Source organism: Haliotis rubra, unplaced genomic scaffold, assembly GCF_003918875.1.
Source record: "Haliotis rubra isolate DU_JTF1 unplaced genomic scaffold, ASM391887v1 Scf4, whole genome shotgun sequence".
Classification (NCBI taxonomy): domain Eukaryota; kingdom Metazoa; phylum Mollusca; class Gastropoda; order Lepetellida; family Haliotidae; genus Haliotis; species Haliotis rubra.
The window spans coordinates 6,762,922-6,788,492 of NW_025767079.1; the positions used below are offsets into that span (position 1 = coordinate 6,762,922).

General features: G+C 39.3%; 1 protein-coding gene across 1 annotated transcript; it reads left to right on the forward strand.

Annotated features, from left to right (window-relative positions):
- Nucleotides 1-16,945: 16,945 nt before the first annotated feature.
- Nucleotides 16,946-24,575, forward strand: LOC124287240 (organic cation transporter protein-like). Its single transcript, XM_046723740.1, has 9 exons — nt 16,946-17,007; nt 17,925-18,239; nt 18,897-19,318; nt 19,754-19,987; nt 20,238-20,372; nt 21,236-21,318; nt 21,580-21,700; nt 22,891-22,963; nt 24,007-24,575. The coding sequence occupies exons 2-9, from the start codon at nt 17,976-17,978 to the stop codon at nt 24,370-24,372; spliced, it is 1,698 nt and encodes a 565-aa protein (XP_046579696.1). The 5' UTR covers nt 16,946-17,007; nt 17,925-17,975; the 3' UTR covers nt 24,373-24,575.
- The last annotated feature ends 996 nt before the right edge of the window (nt 24,576-25,571 follow it).

Sequence of the window (25,571 nt, forward strand, 5' to 3'; positions counted from 1 at the left end):
ATATCCGTCTTTTGAGTCCTACAATTAGTCATGATTACAACTGATCTGAATAACATCTGACTTATCCTATAATCCAAATAATGGCAAATAATTAGCATGTATATTTTATTATCTGCATTTATAATTATCTGAATAGCAACACCAAGAACATTACTAACATATTCCTATCAGAATATTTTACAGGCTACCTCTGTGTATACGGTTAAATATCTACTATCGAAAGATAAAACGCTCCCGATGTGGACATTTCTTTTGATAGGATTTTATTGCAGAAAAGACAGTAGTGGGTTGGCAAAACACGTGCGAATGGTGTGTTGTTCAACATACACTGCATACTGTTGGTATGTAGTCCTGAGCTCAGCTGCAGGTCACAATTCAGGTGAAGTTATGCAACGTTGGGCGCGGAGGGGCCTTGGATGGATGATCGTGTTTGGCAGCTTGACTCCGGAAAGTTTCAAGGACTTCAGTCCTGCCCCACAACGAAGCACACGCGATACATGTGGTCTCACCTTAGGCAAGTGGGTTTGTTCAAACTTGCCTCTGGTCACCCAGCAGAAAATGGGTACCCGGTGGGATAAGTGACTATTAACCGCCACACAGGCAGCTTGGGTTATCCGGGGTAATAATCATATTTTGTAGCGCTCTGAGTATGCCCTAGGATGTGGAATAAGCGCGTTATAAATATGCATTTATAATACATATTATACCCCCTTGTCACAACATTGATTAAAAAACAACATTTACATAAACATTTGTTAAACAACTTTACCCTTCTTCATGCCAATTTCTTAAATTATAGTGACGGTTGGGTTTGCACAAATGACTAACTTTCATGCCATTTAAGACTATTTGTTGCTTTTGAATGTATATTTATTCGCCATTTTATCGGTATTCATCGGTACGATCTTGTAGCAAACGGATTAGAGTCATTAGCCAGTGCTGTTGCATGTTTCATTTGAGTGACCATGGAATGAACATTGCCTCGTCTACCATAGCCTTATCTGCGGGATCCTGCATGACATCGTGTCTACTAATTTAGCTGCTTCGTCACTTCAGAAAGCCAGACAGTCGAGATTGACATAGGAAACAGCAGCAACAATACAAGATGCTACGTCAGTGTAGATGCTTGCTTTGGTGATAAGGACAGGATTATCAAGCGACAAGACTTCCATCTGTACATGTACAGTGCGGGACCACACAACTGCAATCAGAAGGTAAGGCGTCTACCACTGTAACTGGTCTAGTCATTGGAATGCTTTTCATCAATATTTTAGTATATTGGGTTATCATAGACACCATCTGTAGACGTTTGTGTGTGCCGTATATAAGATAATGGTTTATTCAGTCACGGCCCACATTACAAGTCATACAACATAATTACAAGATATATAAGGAGCACCAGTAGTAATGATGTACAAAGTTTGACAATAGTGTCTTTAAACAAGGGATAAAACAAGCTGTAACATGATGTTTATGTTTTACAGTACACCTTGACTTGACGCAGAAGGACCTGTTGTACAATGTGAACAAAATAGCTAATGTGGACATTTTATAAAAAGAATGGGGATTCAGTACTAATTGCCAAGAACTTACTCATAATCAAGGTGATGTTTACAACATTCTTTAGCATCAGAAAAGTAATTAAATAAACCACTCATTAATTGTCAAGGATGAAATTGTATCGATTAAATAGTTTGCCACTTATATGCATATTATGCATAATTATGCATACGTGACACAAACATTAAAGTGGTACTTGAAGCAATTCAAGGGCAAAATGGCAGAACTAATTCTGAATTTTTGCTGGCAAATTTCCAAGTATATATTTAAATTTCATCATGGTGAACAGAAAACACAGGCTTTCATGTGATGTTTTGCAGTATTTCATGAACGGAGATTAAGAACTAGACATTCCAATGACCCTATAAACAAAGTGAACAAAACAGCTGTTGTTGAATTCAACAGGTTGCCGAACTATTTCTCTGTATAACATTTTTTAGACGAAGGTTTTTAGTTTTGTTCATGTCTACCATCACTTCGCTGAGTGAAAATATTCATACGAAATATTTTTATCTTTTCCTATTTATTGTAACATATTTTACATTTGATACAGTCGATTGAATAAGTATTCATCAATTTCAACATCCCGTTCGTTTCTTCGCATCTTTGAAGAATCGAAAATTGAAAGAACTGTTTAATGAGCTACCCTAAAGCTTGGGCAGATTGTTGTGTGTAAGTTTGACTGGAATTGTGAGAATACAAGTGGTGAATATACTCCTGAACCAACATTGATCCAAGTGTCATTGATAGTCGTGGAAACCTCAGCCGAGTAATTTGTGTGAGGAATCTTTCTGTGATTCATCCAAATGTTCTCTATGGCATTGAAATTTGGAGACTGTTGAAGATTCTGTTCCACTGACACTACTGTTTTGTATGTACTCTTAATTAAGGTAAAAATGCAAGTTGTATAGCTGCTGCTTTTTTTATTCTTATGGATCCGTGAGAGTTTTGTATCGTTTCTGAAATTCCCAAAACTCTTCCACTATCTTTGTACCCACATTCTTGCAATGAGGCACTTAATCGCCTAATGTCATTGTCAGTTCCTTGCCCTTTTCATGTAAAAATGTGAAAATGATGTTCTATAAAAAAAACCAAAGTAGTGGGTTTATTTGGTTTCGCATATTGACATTTTTTTCGATTCTATTGAAGATATATTTCATTTATCCAGTGAGTTTATTAACAAGTAGGCAGAAAAAAAAACAACCACCAACAAGAACAACAACCACAAGATATTCTCAATTCTTTCATGATGTGCCATGTTTGAGAAAGTTGAAGTAGTTTGAGAAACAGCATACCTTCAACGCAGAGCACTGAGCACCTTCACCACAGAAAACACATGGCGAACACCTTCAACATAAAGAACAAAACACCTTCAACGCAGAGTGCAGATCGCGAATATTTTCAACAAAGCACATGTACATGTGTGGTGGGTCGAGCATGTGTGTGTTAGTTTGGAGGTAAAATTGACCACAAAACGTTTGTGTTTTGCTTTTTAATTGTTTGGAGCGTTTGATGTAGTAATAGTTCACATGATGATTCAGGCGAACGCATACATTATTTCAATATGTCACATGCTACTATGTCAAATTAACACATACTCATACCCCAATAGCTACACTACATTTCAACTACTGCAACCAAATAAATTGACATTTCTGGCCTACCTAAAATATTACTAATATTTCCCTACCAATTTTAAGACTACGATACTTATACTAATGTTCTAAAACCATACAAATACAAATACAAACACTGACCACTATTCTAATGCTGACAGCCATTACTTATAATAATATCGTAATACTGATATTCTAGATTCCAATTTCGCAGTGAGTGAATCACTATCAATTATGGATTATACCATATCTGTTCAAGACACAAATGTTTTTTCAGGATCAACCTGAGAAGAACCTGTCACCAGTCTGCCCTAGTCATTGTTTTCCGTTTCCTACGATGCATCTCGAGAGTCTCATCGAAGACCTCGGCAGTTTTGGTCCATATCAGAGATGCGTCCACTGTATTATCGGACTGTGCAAAGCTCTTATTGTCCCACCTATGCTGATGATGGCTTTTGCAGGCCTTGAACCCGATTGGTGGTGCGAGTCACGTGATCGGGGTGACTCAGCCATCATCACAAATGGCAGTTACCAAAATTGTCAGTGGAATGAAACTTGTCAGAGAATATTTGAGTCGGAAACGGTAACCATTGTATCTGAGGTAAGTCTCATAGCGTGCAAGATTCGATATGTAGAAATCATGTATGGGTGAAGGGGGGTAGAAATGCATCCAGTAAAACAGGGACATGGGTGATCCGTTCGTCTGAGGCGTTGTTATTCGATTGGCGCGGTTTTGTTGAGTTGGATTCCTCTAATCTTCAGTTTTAATCCTCAATTAGCTCTGATAAGGTCCTCTGTTGACATTATATCGTCTTCGTGGGTCAAATCTTGAATAGGGTGATACGGTAGTTTCCTGCTCTACTAAGGTAAAAACAAGACCAAGCTTGTCTGAAACAGTTATTTTATTTTGCCTGTTTTTACAACTCTGACCATTTCAGTGGAACCTCGTGTGCAGCAAGAGGTGGATCAGTAACACCATCATTTCCATGCAAATGGTGGGTGTTCTTTTCGGCAGCATAATTGCAGGCTACTGTTCAGACAGATACGGACGGAAGAAGGTTGTCTACGGCGGACTGCTCTTGAGCACCATCAGCAACCTCACAGCTTCATTCTCTGTGTCATGGATCATGTTTGCTGTGATCCGAGTCATCATCGGCCTGGCAGTAGGATTAACATTGTCCTGTAGCTTCTTGTACCGACTGGAATATGTGGGAAAGAAATGGCGAGGGGCGTGTACTGCGATTCCATCCTGGTCCCTCGGTGTGGTGCTATTTGCTATTTTATGTTGGTTCATCCGGAACTGGAAATGGCTTCAACTAACAATTGCTGCATTCAACGTCCCTTTGCTGTTGACTTGGTTGTAAGTGAATTATTTAAGAAATATTATATACGCAATAATTTGTGTTGGGGCTTATGGACTACACTGTGACTACTAGTTTGAACTTTGTTTGGTACTTGTTATTGGACCACGTGTCATGGAACAAACGGTACTTTAATATATACATGTACACAAACATGTTAAAAATGAAAAATAAATATTGACACACATTCTTACTCGTCTGTTCTTAAATTGTAAAAAGACTCCTGATTTTGAAACCCAATTTCTTGTACCACCAGTATGAAAAGACCAACTATATACCATTCTCTTTTCATCTGAAGCCACAATGTATCTGTATCGTTTTCAACAAGGAACACAATCATGGTTGCGGGTATATTGTATTTTTGTAAGTTCAACGAGATAACGAGAGTGTTCAGTCTGTCATTTTGAATTTTTACACCAAGTAGCAAAGTACACTTACATACTTTCAACATTAACTGCTAGTGTGACGCCAGAATCGCTCCGCTGGTTAGCTGCAAAAGGACATCTTGAGGAGGCGAGGCGCGTCGTCATCAGGATTGCCAAGTTCAACAAGAAGCCTGTTCCAGACATGTCCATCTTGGAGCTGATCGCCGAGGAGGAGAGGGCGGAGAGGAACAAAGCTAAATCCTACTCCTATATAGATCTGGTCAGATCCAGAGCACTGAGGTGGAGAACTCTGATAACAAGCTTTATGTGGTAAATACATTGCACATTTTGAATTACTCAAACAGATATCTGCATTGTAGCAGTACATCTCACTTAGATTGTGAATTGTTATCCTATTACAATGACAATGCCAGGCTCATCTTCGGGATGATGATGATGCTGATAATGATGATAATGATCATCATCAGTAGCTGCATTTTGACATTATCTCTAGAAAAGGTTCAACATCTCACCTTGCAATAATTATCACCAGACCACCCATTTACTTTCAGCTCCACATGAATGTTGTTTCAGGCTGTCTATATCCATTGTGTACTATGCCATATCATTTGGTGTAAAGAACCTGTCAGGCGACTTCTATCTCAACTTGATGCTCATGGCACTATTGGAGGTTCCGATGTCTTTCTTGGAAATCTTCATGGTCTCAGTGTAAGGATTTATGCTACTTTAAGAGCCATATGTGTCTTCTTATACTATTCTCATCTAATGTGGATGTTACAACACTAGCCCTTTGGAATGCAATTTCACAGTTTAACATATCACACTCAGTATTCTCTGAGCTAACCAAGAACTTTCAGGGATTGCTGCCGATTCCCAGTCGATGTAAAATCCATATGTGTTCCAATAGTTAGTATGTGTATTATTGTCCAACTTAGTTGGGCTTTATTCGACTGTAACAGAAAAATTGGCCAGCCATTAACGTGAGTCCACTTGCCTAATCATGTGCACAAGTTTATTGTCAGAACTCGGGTGTCGTTATGATCACACAGGTTCAGTCGACGCTGGGCGTGCGCCATACCACTGTTGTTCTCCGCTGTAGCCTGTTTTGGTGTTGCCATTGTAACAAAGTTAGGTGAGTATTCATGTCTGTCTTGGTTCTGCTTGGTGAGAATGATTGTAAAGCTGAAGGGAAGTAATATGGCATTGATGGCAATGCTGTTAGTAGTTTCAGGAACGTGCTATTGGCAGTGGATCAACAAGACATAAAGAATATAAACTTTGACATCTTTATGATATGATTCACCAGTTACTGTAAATACACACATGTTGTACCATGTTATAGCTCCTGCCAACATCAAAGTGCCGCTAGAAAATGGATTTGCAATCTCCTCCAAACTATCCACCATCAGTGCATGGGCATTGGTTGCGACGATGTCACTTGAACAATTCCCAACTGTGGTCAGGTGAATCGAATAACCATACTATGTACATTGATTACTACTTACACACGGAAATGAATGATGTTAAAACAGACATAATCTGATTTGAAAACAGTTCTTTTAATTTTCAGTGACATAAACAAACTCGTTGAACTTTGCCCCTGTTTTGAGACATCGTTGTGCTCGTTTATTAATAAAAGTGATTTGTTGACATAATTTGTGATACTTTACAGTTTAGACTATATTGTAAATCATTTGTATAATTTGAAACGGCATGGCTTGTTACAGGAACTTGGCATATGCTGGTGTCAACACAGTTGCAAGACTTGGAGGCATTGTTGCAGCTCAGATATTCTCTCTGGTAAAGAAATTTAAGTCTATATATGCAACCACTCTACAAGCAACAATAGTTTTTATCCCTAAGACGTTACGAAATATATTTTGCAACAAACGCTTGTAGGGGACTACATTTGTTGAAATACCACGTTGTTAGACTCATCTATGTCAAAGCAAAAATTAAAGAACAGATGACCTTAATGGCTTAATTTATAAAATATGACAAAGAAAGGTGAATATATTTTCAAGCGTTCCGATTCGTTAGATTCGTCAAATCAGTCTCTACTTGAATAACCATCTTGTTTTTCCTGCCTGATATGGCTGCACTATTACTATCAGCAATGTAAAGCCTGTCTTTAACAAAATTTTATTCCTCTGCCCGGGTTCCAAGACCGATCTGATGCCACCTTTCGTCGCCATGGGAATTTTAATGTCTTTTACAGCATTGGCATGCTTCGGTCTTGAGGAGACGAGCAAAAAGGCATTAGAGGACACAATGAAGAAATATACACAAGAAAGGTTAAATCAAGAGGTTGAAGGAAGTCTTCTTCCGAAGGATATTACTCTGACAATGAATGACAGTGTTGGGGCGAATGAAGACATACCAGAAACGGAAGAATGTAGAACGTTTCTAAAAACATGTGGTGGTACTGAAGAAAGAGGACGTATTTGTCAGTCAAAGGTGAAAGTAATGGTGGGAGTGGTTGATGCCGGTGGAAGTGGTTGATGCCTGTTTACCACAGAAGGATGAAGGGGGAGAACAAAGGGGGATTTATACATTCTGCAAGTCAGAACACAATATCTAGACCCTAAGAGGATACAGTTCAGATTCAGTGCCTCGGTGTTGATACACAAATACATAGAATTGTCATAAAGGATCAACGGTGAAATATCAAACACTTGATTGTAATCATTGTCAAAAGCAAGTTAACTAAAATCTATGGTTACCTTTTCAAATAAATAACTTTCTAATATGCATATTAAAGAAAATTATCAGATGTTTTGAAAGTTTCTATTTTGTGCAGTTTCTTAAATCGGATATCAGGCAGGTATCCACGAGGCTGTCCAAATCCACTAAGAACATCCAATGGCGAACAATCAATTCAAGTCAGAACACGACAGCAAGGTCCTTTTAGTGTACAGTTCAAGGGTTTTGATAACAAACAAATACCTAGGAATGCTATAAAACGACCAAATAAAGTTTCGTCACTTTGCTTTGAAATAATTTAATTGAGTATAATATAATTCAAATGCATTAAGCCCAAGTAACACTGACACAATTCCATATGGTTGACAGTGGTTCTCGGTCTTTCATATTGCGTGATCTCCGTGAAGTAGCATGATATCAATACACACAGTAACGGAAGTACATTGAAACATCGGAACAAACATGACCAGATCACAACATCTGAAATCATTGCGATTACTATATACACTTTAATTTAATTGATTACATATACTTACAAAGTCAAAACACATTTTCTCGCTTGCCTTTAACAGCTGAGCACGACTACGACATACATACATACATACATACACACACACACACACACACACACACACACACACACACACACACACACACACACACACACACACACACACACACACACACACACACACACACACACACACACACACACACACACACACACATACATACATACATACATACATACATACATATCACCAATATTCAGATGTGTCCTGCCCAAAGGTACTTTCGCATGAGCCTGACAAGGAGAGAGTCACTCGGAACTCTAATATGTCTTTAAAAAGACATTCTCTTACATGTACAGATTTCCTCTGCACTTGCAATGCACAATTGGATGTTGTTCCAAAGCATAGGATCTGCTTTTGCAAAACATCTGTCTCCAAATGTCTTCGTCCTCGTACACGGCACAACTAGTAGCTGGGCACTACTAGAACGTAGGGAACGGGATGGCTGATGGGAACTAAATCAAGTCGTTGATCATTCTCTTCCCACAGAGGTTACTTGTCATATTTTCCTACGAACCTCTGTTCTAATACGGCCATATTTCCCGGTTCTGGTAAAATCCCCTAGCGGCAAAAGATCGCAACACGAATTATCTCCCTTCTTTCTATCCAATCAGAACACGTGTTACATCGACTTAGATTCAACTTAACTAACACAAGCAAATGAGAGGCCGCAAATATCCCCCATCTGCCGGGGACTTGTGTGGATATTACACACAAGACGTTTAATGGCTAGCTTGGCCGTTGTCAACAAGGGCGATGGAGACGCCACTGATCCGCCATAACATGACTGAGTTCTGTCTAGAATAAAACGTTTGCGCATCGCGCAGGGGAAGAGATTTAGTTTTCTCGAAGCATACAGATATTACCGAGGCCTTGCGAATGATCACCTTTGAAACAACGTCGCTGATTGCACAACTAAATCTGATTGCCTCCAACCACGAGTCTTGAACGCTCACACCATGAAAGGGCCGTATTAGAACAGAGGTTGCGTAGGAAGATATGACAGGAGTAACCTCTGTGGGAAGAGAATGGTCGTTGATGTACGATTGGCCGATACCGTGAACAGCGTTGTATACAAGCACAAGGTCTTCAAGCGAAAAAAACAGAGTCCTGAATTATTCCAAGATTGCGAGCCTTTTTACTTTGATTTTGCAAATTGGATTTTTGACTGAAAATGAGAAGCTCCGTCTTTTCGACATTTAGCTTCAAAAAGTTCACGGATATCAGAAACACATTGAGATATCACAGCAAAGGAGAACTCAACTGATGGTTTACTTTGTGGTCTAAAAGATATGTACAATTGGGTGTCATCCGCATACAGATGGGGGGCGGTGGGGTAGCCTAATGGTTAAAGCGTTGGAATCTCCACATGGGTACAATGTGTGAAGCCCATTTCTGGTGTCCCCCGTCGTGATGTTGCTGGAATGTTGCTAAAAGCGGCGTAAAACCAAAACTCAGTCAGTCAGTCAGCATACAGATGGAATTGCAGATTATGTTTTCGAACGACAGCCCAAAGAGGTTAAGTGTACATTGTGAACAGGATCGGACCAAGGACTGATCCCTGTGGAACTCCAAAGAGCAGTTCTTCTTTCACAACATGCACAGCTGTCGACATTGGATAAAGCTATCCTTTCTTCTTCACGTATAATTTTATGTTCTGAAAATATGTAATGCATCTTCCTTGCATAATGCATGCGATGTTTTCACTGAAAAATGTCATTCTTTTCTGAAACAATCGGAAACAAACGGTAACCTCCCATAATCCAGCGAAGACCAGCCGTGTTGATGTCATGGCAGTCTGTTTCATGTATCTATATACTAAACCAAGCCATCTCAATTGTAAATCGTCTCATCTCAGTTTCTTACTGTACTAATTGTTTCTTTCTATTTTTATAACAGTGAATTTCAACATACGCGCAGCTGTTATTTTGTTTTTTTTATGAAAGTTGTCTTCTCACCATTCATGCTTCATTCAGCAACAAAAACAACTAAGCAACTTCCTTTAATTCATAAAAAAATCCGTAAGCTTTTCTCAATCTCCCCGCATCCCCTTAAGCCCATCCTTACTCTAGACCTTATTTTTTTGCAATCACTCCTTTGGATGAGCTCATGCATTATGCGAGACGGGTAAATGCCGCGTCTGTTGTTTGAAGTAATTGTAGGGGAACTGGGATATAGTTGTAATTGGATGTAGGGGTTTTGTGACATATCCGCTGTCAAATGATGTTTATGTTTTTTTTATAACATAACACCCGTGACCTTTTCCACAATAAGAACAATACATTGTGTGGACATTTTATAAAAAGAAAAACATGCGAATTCAGTACAATTGACAAAAAAGATTTCCAGTAACAGAATAGTACGTAAATAAACCACAAACTTCACGGATGGGATTTTATTCATTTATTCAAAACAACTTCGCATTGATGTACTTATTATGCACAAATGCAGCGTGATAGTTCAACCAATTCAAAGGCAAAATGGCAGAAGAAATTAGGAATTGAATTTGCGTATTCAATACGGTTGCCCAACTACAACTGTATTATTGCTACGTTAATAATTGACAATATTTCTATAGGTACTTTGGGCAAAGATGGCACTGTAATACTGTAAAATTTGAAAGTTGCAGGACTAAACGTCGTTACGAAGTAGGTGTAGACGTAGTTATATGAAGGTATACAGTTTGACTCATGTTATATATATTTTTATATATTTATGTATCCAGATCACCTGCTCAAATGGCACATTGTATTATCAATCTCAACTCCCTGGGGATCATACAACTCTTGCAGCCACTAGGCGCACCGAGTAAATGTGGCCTTTCCCATATTTACGAGGTACCCATTCACAGCGCGGTGGACTGGGACACATAGTCACAGTACTTTGTCCAAGTCTACTGCACGTTGCTGTACCCGCAACTAGGTGTTTGCACGTATTCATGTTGTCAACACCTGGTCATATACCAACAGTGTATGGTCATATACCAACGGTGTATGGTCATATACCAACGGTGTATGGTCATATACAGTCATATACCAACGGTTTATGGTCATATATCAACGGTCATGTATCAACGGTGTATGGTCATATACCAACAGTGTATGGTCATATACCAACGGTGTATGGTCATATACCAACGGTGTATGGTCATATACAGTCATATACCAACGGTTTATGGTCATATATCAACAGTCATGTATCAACGGTGTATGGTCATATATCAACGGTGTATGGTCATATACCAACGGTGTATGGTCATATACCAACGGTGTACGGTCATATACCAACAGTGTGTGGTCATATACCAACAGTGTATGGTCATATACCAACATTAGTTAACTAATCATAAATGGAATTGAAATATTCATGTTAACGTTTTGATCAAGTACCGTTCATCCGCAGGCAAACAGTAAAGAATAGAAGACATAAATATTTGCCAGATTGACCACCAACAGCTACAAAGCTGGTTAAAGAGAAGTAAGATAGACACATCCATCAAACATATCTTGCTCGCTGAATTTCTATTGTATTGCGGCCGCCTTTGCATCGTTATACACATTATCATTATGTATTGATTAATTGAGTTTTGTTTTACGCGGCTTTTAGCAATATTCCAGCAATATCACGGCGGGGGACTCCACAAATGGGCTTCACATATTGTACCCGGGTCTTCCGCGTGACGGGCAATCGCGTTAACCACTAGGCTACCCCACCACCCCTATAATTATGTAACAATAAAGCAGCAACGTATCGTCGGTCACGACTTACATCAAGAAAATGTACAATCCATCCAGTAAGGAATCACTCAAAGTCAGGAGGGCGATTGTTAGAAAGGTCAACCATCATCACATGCAAGTCCACAACACCACTGACAGTAAACTGCTTGACTATAATCGTTCGTCTTCTCCTTAGTAAAGTTATAATCACAAGCTTGATTGTACAATTTCAATATGGAATCTGTTTGTCTACAAAACTTGCATCTTTGAAGAATCAAAGTTTAAAAGAAATGATCAATGAGCTACACTAAAGTTTGACCAGATTGCCCGATATAAGGTTTACTTAAGGCATCGTGGCTGGAATTGTGAGAATACAAGTGGCGAATGTACTCCTAGACCGACATTGATCAAATGCCATTGGTAGTCACGAAATGTTCAGCGGAGGAACTGAGAGTTTGGACCTGCGTTTGAGGACTTCTTTGATGTTTATCCAAATGTTCTGTATGGTATTGAGATCTGGAAACTGTACCGACCAATCTGTCCCACTGACATGCCTATTTGGGATGTATTCTTCGTTAAGTTAAAGTGTTAAGTAACTTCCTGTAAAATTGTTTTTCTGTTTATTTATTGACCCATGAGAGTTCTGTCTCATATATAATTCGAAAAGACTTCTTCCACTCTCACTGCACCATCTACCAAGCCTAATCGCCCATATTTTCTGATAACACTGCTTATGGTTGTCCTACATATAGGTATGGCAAATAACCTTGTAAGTTTGAGTGATTTCGAATATGTTTGATATTTTTACAATCCTTTATCGTTCCCCATTGCTCAATTTGGCGGATTTGCGATCCATTACGTTGACTGCGCAATAATGAAGTCAAGCAGACGACACCAGCTGGCTGTCAATGACCTGCACGCTGAAATAAACACGCGGTTCACGCTTCACAGTGCGGGATCAAACGCACTTTTCGTCACACGTTTCACTGAGCGTTTTGTAAAGTGACGAACTCTTGTATCCATTTTTAGTAATTCACTTTCTTTGTAAGGTAAAATATCTACTTCTTTTGGTGTTATGTCTCATTCGGGATTCGAACCCACGCCCTGAGAGTGAGCCTTCTCATAGCCTAATGTTAGGCTAAGGTTTCGCATGTAGACCTTCTTTTTCTATTCTATAACGATTTCTGTCGTTTTAGAATTCACTTTCTTGGTAAGGTGCGATGTCTACTTCTTTTTGTGTTTTGTCCCATCCGGGATTCGAACCCACGCCCTCAGAGTGAGCCTTCTCATAGCCTGATGTTATTATCTACTCCTTGGCCTTTCAAGCAAAGCAGTGGGTTTATTTGGTTGCGCATATGGGCCTTCTTTTCTATTCTATAACGATTTCTTTGAATGTTCATGCACACAGATAAGACAAAGATCGATGTTCGGATATAGAATATACATCGTGACAACACATATTTGTGTGAATTGCTGTCTTGTTATTGTCATTTTATGAATAACATCAGCACACATAATAATAGCAACAACCATCAATCGGTCCTTTTGGTCTCAGTGCTAATGTCAAGACTTTGTGCTGGCGCAATAGTCTTCAAAGCTCTTTTTGGTGTGAACTGAGCGGAGTGATTTGAAGAAACCTGTCTTGAGTGTGTTTGTCAGCTGGTTGATGTGGTCAGTGATAATCAGGAGATGACGGTTATGTTCCGGTGATGTTGAATCTTTCCCTTTCAAGCCTTGGGGAGGCAGTATGGCGGATAGCTCTACCAGCGGGCGAGTTGATGGGTGATGTCGACCGAGGCTGTTGATGGCCTTAATTGCCACGTCTCCATTGATTGGCGTTTTAGAAGACAGAACATCTAGTTGGACAATCTTGAAATATTGGCTAAAAAACCTCTAGCACTTCACCACACTGTCAGGAGCAGTACAAATCCGTCAACACAAGCTCTCAGTCAACAGAGATCAAAGATTTCTGATCCCATCCGGCTAGCCTAACTGATGAAGCAACAGAGCACTGCAGCTATCATTGCTAATTAACTTTATCAACAATGTATAATTTTGTTCCACCCCATGAACAGTTGGCTTGAAGCATTAATAACCAATATCCATTGTTGTTGTCATCGTCATCATGTGGTGCTTCACTCTTGCTCCACAACTGTATACGGATACCTCCTATAAGGCATAACTTGATAGAATAATATGGGCATGATATTCATCCCTTGAACAGGCTAATTGCCATTTTTGTACCCCTGTCATATATACTAAGCAGCAAAAGAAACGTCAGTTTGGAATTTTCCTTCGCAGAAACGGATAACTTCAAACTCATTTAATGTTTTGATTGTATATTTTTGACAACATCTCCAACTTTACCTGAGCAAAGACATTCCTTCCCAAACTCAGAATGGAACCCAGGAAATGGTCCCCAAAACGCAACCTGATCTCGGAGATGGTACGGTGTTCTCCATGTTTTTCATGCAACTCATGCTGCACTTGCTGTGCACAATGACCAGCCCTATAAAATGCACCTCCAAACCTTGTTGAAACATTCACATTACAACGTCAGCAGGATGCCGCGACTCACGACAGCCCAGAGGAACCAGGCACTAGGAAGACTTGAAACTGGCCACACTGCACAAGCCGTTGCCAATCACTTCCAGGTCAACGTCCGGACAATCTACAGGCTGCAGCAACGTTTCTGGGCCACAAACACCACAAATGATCGCCCCCGTACTGGCAGACCGAGGGTGACCACAAGACGACAAGACCGCCATGTTGTGCGACAGCATGTACAGAATCCCTTCATGCAGGCATCCGAAACAGCACGGCAGACAGTGGGAACACACGGAAGACCAATCAGTACTGATACAGTACGCCGACGTCTTAACAGCGGGAACCTCCATTGACGTAGACCTTACCGTGGACCTATCCTCACCGGCGTGAACGTCTACAGTTTGCCCTACAACACCAAAACTGGCGATACAGGCAATGGAGAACTGTTCTGTTCACAGATGAGAGTCGGTACTGCGTATCAACTGCAGATGGCAGAACAAGAATATGGCGACGACGTGGCCAGCGTTACTCAGACCAATGTGTTATGGAAAGAGACTCATGGGGAGGTGCAAGAATCATGGGTGGAATAGGCCTGAACCAGAGAGTGGGTCCTTTGGTGTTTCAGAACCTTGGTCAAGGGAGAGGAGGCGGCATCACAGCGGTGCGCTACATCGACCAAGCTCTCAGACCCCACGTCATACCACATTTCGAGCGTCACCGGAACAACATTTTCCAGCATGATAATACCCATACTGCCGGGACTTCCTACAGCAGAACGGTGTCAACATTATGCAGTGGCCAGCCCTTAGTCCTGATTTAAACCCAATCGAACATCTTTGGGATGAAATTCAGACGAGACTTAATAATGTCATACCAAGGCCGAACACAGCTGAGTTATTGCTCCAGGCCTTTCTCAGAGTGCGGTTCAAGGTGCCAATGGCCTTCATCAATCGATTGGTGCACCCCATGCATAGACGCTGTGCTGCAGTTATTGCCGCTCGTGGTGGTCACACTAGATACTGCAAACTGCAAACGTTCACGTAATGTCTTGGAATTGTGCTGAGTTATTCACTGATGAGTCAAAAAATGTTTTTGTTCCGCTTATTATGTCCATTTCTGTAATGATATGATTACAGTGCCCATCTAATTTTGAATTCGTACTTACGGTTTCTTTTGCTGCTGAGTATATAAATACTTAATTAGAGCTATTGTGACAATGGTCAGTGGAAAGACCCCGGGAACCTCGTATTGATACACATCACTGACTGGGCTTACACTTCTCTACAGCAAGTCTCTACATCACTATATATCCCTGGCCAGAATTAATCCGAACTCATATGCTGATATAACTTAGCAATAACGACAAGTCAGCAAACAGACTGTCTTGAGCCACATCGAGAACGCCATCAATGAACGCCACATCGAGAACGCCATTTGGAACTACCAAATGAGTTTTGTTGCTATTCTAAGATGATGCCTCTCATCAAAATGACTGTATGAACATGAAAGGGTGAGTGAGGTTTTCTGCACTCTAAATTTCTTGCTTCGTCAATACTCTTATTTGTTTTTGTTTCGTCCAATCAACAACAACACAAAAAGAACATTGCAAAAGTATTTGTGGCCTTGACCTCTTTGCAAGCGTTCAATTCTTAGCTCCAGATTTTCTTAAGTCTACATTTGTATATTATTTTTTTCACAGATATAAATATATGAATGCAGCAAAGAATTTTCGGTAGATGTACACACCGTGTTATTGTTGTTTTTATGATGACCATTATTAAACGTCACCGTATAGAACCCGGACCTTCACAATTGCAATATGCAGAGGCAGGAATCGCTACTCCGTGACGAATAACACAAACCTGACAATCTACACGACTCCAGTCGATAGGACCAGTCCTCTATAAATATACAACAATTAGAACAGTTGAAGAAAGACAACATTAAAGATCTTCTCCTGGACTGTAAGCTACATACAAAAGTCAAGTAATTTCTATCATTCCATGAATAATGTTTATTTTATATAGCACATGGAGTACTAAATTAACGATTCTCACTTAGTTTTACGGAATCTTTGTTCCACAAGGCTTGAGATTAAAAAAGATAATTTAAATCGAATATTAAATTTCTTTACAAAGCAATTTCTGAAAATGATTTCGGCCGAGAGAAATATTTAAAGATCTTGTTACGCACATGCACTTACTATTCATTGAAGTTTTGTTATTTATTGTAATTAATCCAAAGAGGAAGTTAAAAGATAGGTCGGGGAATCAAGGAACAGCACACACAAACTATTTTACATTTCTTTTTATGATGTGCCATATTTAAGAAATTTGGAGTCTCCTTTGGACTTCAATGTCCATAACCTTGCTGGTGGTTTAACCTAATTGAACACCACGCTACCAAAACCTTCATGGGACTGTCCCTTTAAGAATATTCCGAAATGTAATTCAATTACGATCTCGGTCTGGCCATAGTTAAAACCTAAACCTGTAGGAAGTGAAGCCAGCTTGCCACGTTCCTGGCAACGAAGCCTCTTCATCACAGTATGTACCGTGTACCCACAATATTCATTTGCACATTCAGTGGTTCATTGCGATATGTTTGTATGCCAGTTAAGCGATAAAACCTGTTTGGGATTTCTGAAAAGACTTTGGAGCGTTTACTGCACATGCACAGCCAAACACTGTTTTGGCTAACAAACGGCTGTCTTGAGGTAAATGCTTGGTCCTTTTGAATTGTGTTTACAATTGTTGTTGTTTTAAATATCTAGGGTCGTAGGTCCCATTCAATTCGATCCAACTGTGTTTATATTTGATATGGTCAGTCAGAAAATGTGTCATTTTAATTTGTAAGTTTCAAACAAATTTTTCAAAGTAAAATAATGTATTCTAAGAAACTATATTTTGTTGAGAAATAATGTAAGACATTGAACTATTTGGCGAAATATAGGCACCCATTAAACCTCGATTCGGTGTTACGCATCAGAGATGGCGATAACTGATTTTCGTATACTTGGAATGTTGGAGATTCACGAGCGCTTCCAGTGGTGCAAAATTAGATATAATTGAGCATGTTAAAATGTATCCAATGTAAGCGAATGTATCCAATGTAAGCAATGTAAGCGTGTTAAAATGTATCCAATGTAAGCGAATGTATCCAATGTAAGCGAATGTAATAAAGTATAGTAATAAACTTCGTCTGACTATTCAAAACAAATTGAGAAAAGACATGATGTAATTCGACTGGAACTCCGAAAGTAGACAGAGTAGACAGAAACGAAGAAACGTTTCATAGTCATATAAGAAAAACTACGGTGAAAGCTGCGTATATTGTACAATTCATTGTGAACATGTGTTTACGGATTACCATCACATAGGGATTACATCATTTGTTCGCGAAATGGAGAGCCTATCCTGTACCTGCAGAACAAATAAAAATAAGCAACACACATCTCTTTCAGGGTCAAACTGTATCAGCAATCTGCCCTGATCCGAATCCTCCGTTTTGTACCATGCATCTCGAGAGTCTCATCGAAGATCTCGGCAGTTTTGGTCGCTATCAGAGATGCATCGTCTGTGTTCTCGCACTGTGTAAAGCCCTTACCGCTCCATCTATGATGACAATGGCATTCGCAGGGGTTGAACCCGATTGGTGGTGCGAGTCACGTGATCAGGATGACGCCGCCATTTTCACAAATGGCAGTTACCAAAATTGTCAGTGGAATGAGACTTGTCAGAGAATATTTGAGTCCGAAACGGTAACCATAGTATCAGAGGTAAGTCGTACAATCTTTCAATGGTAAAATTGCATCCAGTAGAATAGGGGGCAAGGGTGATCCTTTGGTCTCCATAGTTTCCAGAATTTAATTCCTCTAAGTCTGGATTTAATCCTCGATCAACTCTAATGTAACAGCATCCTATGGTGTTTAATGGTTTGCCAGCATCATATGGTGTTCGTTAATTTTATAAACCAGACATACATCCAGGACCTGTGTCACTTGGGTATTTGTTTCACAGTAAGCCGACCTGCTTTGATATAACTCATATATATATATATATTCTAAATTGGCATGAAATATACCTCAGTCACTAACTTAAATAATATCAATATAGTATCATAGCATCTTGTTTGGGCAGATACCGTCTTTTTTGTTTTGATACATAGATTTGTGGTATGGTGTGAAAAGACCACTTCTAAGGTGAACCGAAACATTAAATATATTATGAATACACAATGCCATTTGGAAAGTGGTCAAATGTAACTTATGCCAAATTTGGGATTACTCTTTCTCAGTAAAGTACTGATTCTAGTACTTTTGTGGGGTTGAGTCCCATCCGGGATTCGAACACGGCAAGAAAGTGTAATCCGAAATATAACATCCGTTAGATTAAATATATTATGACTTGCCTGTTTATTCTTCCGGCTATTTCAGTGGAACCTCGTATGTGGCAAGAGGTGGGTCAGTGATATCATTATCTCCATACAAATGGTTGGTGTCCTTTTCGGCAGCATAATTGCAGGCTACTGCGCTGACAGATACGGTCGGAAGAAGGTGGTCTACGGTGGACTGGTCTTGAGCACCATCAGCAACCTCACAGCTTCTTTCTCTGTGTCCTGGGTCATGTTTACTGTGATCCGAGTCATCATCGGACTGGCGGTTGGAATGACACTGTCATGCTGCTTCCTGTACCAATTGGAATTTGTGGGAAAGAAATGGCGAGGGGTGTGTGCCACGATCCCGTCCTGGTCCCTTGGTATAGTGCTATTTGCTGTTTTTAGTTGGATCCTCCGGAACTGGAAGTGGCTACATCTAGCAATCGCTGCATTCAACATTCCCTTGCTGCTGACATGGTTGTAAGTGAATTATTTAAGAAATGCATATACACAATCATCTGTGGACTAGGTGTTGTACTTGATATTCCCCGAGGGAATTGGATATAAGGATAGCTTTTACTGAACAAAGCTCACTTTAATGAATACGCCAATATAAGGTCAAAGTGACATGCACAACTCTCCACAGTGGTGAATCCAATTGTAACCATGCAAAGGTTTGCCTCTCCATAAAAGCGTAAAGTTAGATAACGAGATACCACACTATACATGAAAACGAGGCCTTACACTATATCATATGTGCCATTTTCTTCACAGCTGTATAGTTTTCATTGATATGCATTAACGTGGTAGTGTATACTATTTATCATATAAGTTCCATGTTACGACTAAAATGCTCAGTCAGTATGTGAGTGTAATTCCTATTGACTCGACACGACATTCAACATTTGCTCCAAGTGTAATGCCAGAGTCACTCCGCTGGTTAGCTGTGAAAGGACGTCTTGAGGAGGCGAGGCGCGTCGCTAACAGGATTGCGAAGTTCAACAAGAAGACCGTTCCAGACCTGTCCATCTTGGAGCTGATAGCCGAGGAAGAGAAGGCGGAAGGGGTCAAAGCTAAATCCTATTCCTACATAGATCTAATCCGAACCAGGAAACTGAGGTCCAGAACTCTGATAACATGTTTTATTTGGTAAATACTTTGTACATTTGGTATTACTTACACATATGTATGCAGTCTCCCATCATCGTCGTCGACTTCCTCATCATCCTAAACCTATTAACATCCTCCTCATCATCATCATCTGCAGTCTAATGTCATCGCTATTATCCACATATTGCAAAGATTCAACATTTAGACGTTCAATGATCATCACTAGTATCATCGTGAGCATCAGAATGACCACTCGTATATTTAAACCTCTACATGTCTGTTCTTTAAGGTTCTCTCTGTCCATCGTGTACTATGCCATTTCGTTTGGTGTGAACAACCTGTCAGGCGACTTCTATCTGAACCTGCTGATCATGGGGCTTCTGGAGGTTCCGATGGCTCTCGTACAGCTCTTCATGGTCTCAGTGTAAGCATGTAAGACACTGCAGTTCTTCAACTGACACACAGTGCATCTGAGCCTCACTCGGCAACCAGTTCATGTATTCTATTTGCATAAAACAAACTTAAAGCATAAGGAAAACTAATGATGCAACTTTGACAGCATACAATTTTTAAATAACATTTGTAGAAACAAAAAGACATTTACACAAGGAACTTGTGAAGCACCCCCTGACATATATCATGATTGAACCTTTGGAGCATATCTGGGACATGATTGGTCGTCGTGTGCAACAAAGGGATCCTTCTGTACAGAACCTGGCCCAATTGGAAGCTGCTTTACTTAAGGAATGGCGTAGACTGCCACTTCGGAGGATCAGGAGGCTGACAGGGGGTATGAGGAGGAGAGTGCTGGCTGTCATACAGTCACATGGAGGTTACTCTCGGTTATAACCCTTGAACTGTGTAAGACATGCAAAATGACATCTTGAATGTTAACATTCACCAATAAATTCAACATTATACATTCCAGGGCCATACTTGTACAGACATGGTTTTGTATGAAGATCAGTGTTTTTTCTTTAAAAGGATCAATTATGATAATAGAATCAACATGGATTCCAATCATTTGGTCGTTTTTTATGAGTCAAAGCATTATACGGGTCAGAAAAAAATGTTTTTCCATCATTGTTACCACGTGAGGTTTTATGTACGTGTTGAAAAAAATACAGGGGGTGCTTGATTAAGTTCTTTGTGTATATATGTCATAAGGTTAAATATACTATACTGGTGTGCAGTGCATGTTAAAACAGTTAACATACATGTTCGCGTGATAACTGACACATGTTGAAAGGCTTACTGTTAGAACTTGGGTCTTTTATGGACACACAGGTTCAGTCGGCGTTGGGCGTGCGCTATACTGTTCTTGCTCTCAGCTGTTGCCTGTTTTGGTGTTGCCATAGTAACAAAGCTAGGTGAGTAAACACTGCTTGGTGACTTATGTTTGTACTGCTGGTTTTGTTTAAAAAATAGAGTTTGTTGGAAACATAACGATGGAATATTTGTGTGAAATTGATTAAGTAGTTCAATGAAAGCATAAATTTTTCGAAAAGAATATAACGAATGGAAGTGATATGGTATACAATTACTGGCAATGGTGTTTATGTTTGAGGAAAGGCAATTGTCCTTAAGGCAGAAAATGTGGAAAACACATGCAAGGTGTACTTTTTTTGCAGCTCCCACAGATATCAAAGTGCCGCTAGAAAATGGATTTGCAATCTCCGCCAAATTATTCAACATCAGTGCATGGTTATTGGCTCTGGCGTTGTCAAGTGAACAGTTCCCTACTGTTGTCAGGTGATACGATTAGAAATAACAAATGGATCGTTATGCTGAAGGTGACTAGTTATTAACGAAACTCACGAGCAGCGGTTCCTTGCATGGCAAAGGGACAGAACTCGACAAAGCGAAATTGCATGTATTTGTGATTATTCTCTAGATGCATATGTACGGTTTTGGTTAGAAAAGGAATAGAGAGAGAATAGAAAAATACGACTGACTGACTGACTGAGTTTTGGTTTCACGCCGCTTTTAGCAATATTCCAGAACGGCGGGGGACACCAGAAATGGGCTTCACACATTGTACCCATGTGGGGATTCGAACCCGGGTCTTCGGCGTGACGAGCCAACGTTTTAACCACTAGGCTACCCCACCGCCCAGAAAAATACGAAGGAATGTGAATGACTTTTCTATAATTAACTCATGACCTGAACTTTATCTCACACTTTGATTTATGATATGATATATTTTCAGTCATAAATATCTACACAGCAGCCAGTTTCTACCCTTGAATGTCATATTTGACTGACATTTTAATGCTTTTCAGCATCACTTTTATTATGATTAATATAAATGATTTTTAGCATCCCTTTTATTATTATTATTAATATACTGCAACACAAATACCATTTCTTGCCGCAAATAATTGCTGATGCGGCGTTAACCAATATTCACTCACTCATACATATCTATAAGAAGCGATGATATATACATATGAAACAATTAACTGTACTCAGCGCTCAAAGAATATTTGTACAAGATTGTATTTGTTTAAAAGAAATTTGAGTTAAAACGTTTAAAAACTGGAATAATAATCCACTGATGACGTGTATTTTAGAAATCTAATCTGTGGCAGTTAAAAACTTGTCTTCTTCGGCATAAATTGTACGAATTTAAAGCACGATTGCAAATTTCTTTCACAGACACGAATTGTAGAAAGTTTTGCTGGAAAGAGTGATGGTTAAATATACACAAGACTTAAGAGAATTTAACAAGACTTTTTTTCTTTTCAATTTACCTTGCTTTCGTTTGTCCTCCGTCTGTTTTGGGGCATTATTGTGTCCTTTTATTTCAAGTAAATTACCCAAGGCGGTTCAAACGAAAATCTCCCCTGTGTTACATGAATATAGTGGCAAAGATATGTATTGCATATGTATTGTAAATCAGTTTATAAACGGATATTAGAAGACTTCATCACCTATTTCAGAAACTTGGCACTTGCTGGTCTAAACACAGTTGCGAGAATTGGAGGGATTATGGCAGCTCAGATATTTTCTTTGGTAAGGAAATATATGTCTTTATATCAAGCCAATCTATCAACAGAAAAAGGTTTTCAATAACAATACGGTTTTCTTTTTCACACATTACGAAATGTACAGTACAACCAGAAATTATTGAGAATTTAAGATCGTAATTTTTTTCACTCATTACTCACGTATCAAATGCCTACCTGCGCCTCCCTGGTGCTCAATGCCATATCCATTTGCAATATTTTTCAAAACACGATAAACAGTGGACAAAGGGATGCCTGTTCTACTTGAAATCACTTGAGCTGATCTGATGTCCTTGTTATAATACTCTAAAATCAACTTCCTCTTCTCTAAATCATCCATACTGAGGATCACTGAAAATGTTGTCTGCTAGCAAGTAAACAAAGGGGGGATAACTCTTCACACACTAATGCCTGACTGACTGACTGACTGAGTTTGGTTTTAGGCCGCTTTTAGCAATATTCCAGCAACATCACGGCGGGGGACACCAGAAATGGGCTTCACACATTGTACCCATGTGGGGATTCGAACCCGGGTGTTCAGCGTGACGAGCCAACGCTTTAACTACTAGGCTACCCCACCGCCCCTCACACACTAATGAAAAAAGGATTAACGGAGTTGTCTCTCTTGAATGAAACCAAGCACTTGATAGCTGGTCAAAGCTGTTTATACTAGAAATCCAATTAAACATATTCCTAAAATTCTCAATAATTTCTGGTCATACTATATTTTGTAACACACCACTGTGACGGGACAACACCTGTTAGATATATCTCTATAGCAAACTAACTTGAACGGGTGATGACAGGGTGGTAGCCAAAATGTAAACATGACATCTGTCAAAATCTGATAGTTCTGCATATTTTTTGAAATTAGCTCAATTTGGAAAAGATGACTAGACAAGATGATCTCAACCATTCTATTTTTTGTTAAATATTTCAAATCAATCTCTACTGAGAACTTATCTTGTTTTTCCTTGCCTGAAAAGCTGCACTATTACTATGAGCAGTGTAAAGCCTGTAACCTTTTCAGCGACCTTTTTCCTTTGTAAGGGTTCCAAGGACGATCTGTTGCCACCTTTCGTCGCCATGGGAATTTTTATGTCCTTTACAGCATGGTCATGCTTTGGCCTTGAGGAGACAAGCAAAACGCCATTAGAGGATACAATGAAGAAATATACAAGAGAAATATCGAATGAAAAGACAGAAGAAATTCTCCTAAAAGGTATTCCTTTGATAAGGAATGGTACTGTTGATGCGAAAGGAGACAATCCTAAAGCGGAAGAAGAAGATATTAATTCAATACAATGTGGTGATTATGACAAAGGAAGTATGTGTCAGTCAAGGGTGCAAATAACTGTGGAGCTGATTGATAACAGTGCGCCAAAGGAAGATGAGCAGTCAGAACATGATACCTAGGCCCTGAGAGTGTACAGTTCAGATTTCGAGAATGGGTGGTGACAAACAAATACATAAGTATGCTATCTAACGATGAAATAACAACAAAGATTGAATGACTATAATTGATTGTAATAATTATCAACAACAGTGTTTCCAGTCAGTTATGGTAAGTTATTCAATTTAAATTTAAATGATATCTACTAAAAACAATGTTCAGATTATTTGAGTGTTTTTCTTTGGTTCTCTTTATGGATGGTACATACAGTAAAGAGCAGACAAAATGCGACTTTTCACATAAGTAAACATTTTTTCAATCAACTTTAAAGATATTTTACATACACGTATTTTGGATACCAAAGTTTAAGAATATGCAAGTCAATTGTCTGTTAGTGCGCCGTTTCTCTCCATACACTGTTGGATGCGGCGTTCCATGCTGTTTATCACATTGTCTATGTATTCTTGGGGTTGATCTACCCATATTTGATTGATGAGATTGGACCATTCCACGACATTTTTTGGTTCCAGTTTTTCTAGTTTGTCCTTCATTATCTGCCACATATATCTGAAATTCAAGGTATTATGATCGTCACAATGTTTCTTGTGAGGACATCAGATTAAGTTTGTTATCTGATGTTCACTCTGTAACACGTCTTGCCTTTAACGTGGTTCGTATCAGATAGACTATCATACCTTAGAATGTCAGAATGTTGTGATCTGATTGCTTTGCGCCAGGGAAAAATGTATGTATGAGCGGGAGATATACACAATGAAAACTGGCTGCACCTTGAATCAAGGTCGGAATAATAAATCTCCTGCACCTAGACTTTGAATCTCGTTCAGGGTCAATACTGTCGCATGGCACAGCATAAACCAGCTCTATAGTAACAGCCGTGTCAAAGCAAATTATATTGTTTGTATGTTTTTTACAATGGCAGGTTGAAAAATGTTGGCAAGATGATTTCGTTATAGCAGTATCATTCGGGGTAAATGTGGTTTTATGAGTTTTATCGCTTGTGGTGTTAAAGCTAATGCGGGAAGGTATTAAACCACATATCACGAACGACACGGCTTCAACATATAAAGCATACTAATGTCCAGACGTTTCCTCTTTTAAAGGCACTATATCACACCACACTTCTCTAAAAATATATAAAGCATTTCTCTCAACAATACTAACTATCAGCTCTCAGGGAAGTTACCATATAATTTATTTTTAA

Excerpts from the sequence above, each read along its gene's own strand:
- LOC124287240 (XM_046723740.1), top strand. The coding sequence starts at position 17,976 with ATGCATCTCGAGAGTCTCATCGAAGATCTCGGCAGTTTTGGTCGCTAT. Across the intron at positions 19,988-20,237 it reads CTGATAACATGTTTTATTTG|GTTCTCTCTGTCCATCGTGT; the intron begins GTAAATACTTTG and ends CTGTTCTTTAAG. Across the intron at positions 22,964-24,006 it reads CAGCTCAGATATTTTCTTTG|GGTTCCAAGGACGATCTGTT; the intron begins GTAAGGAAATAT and ends TTCCTTTGTAAG.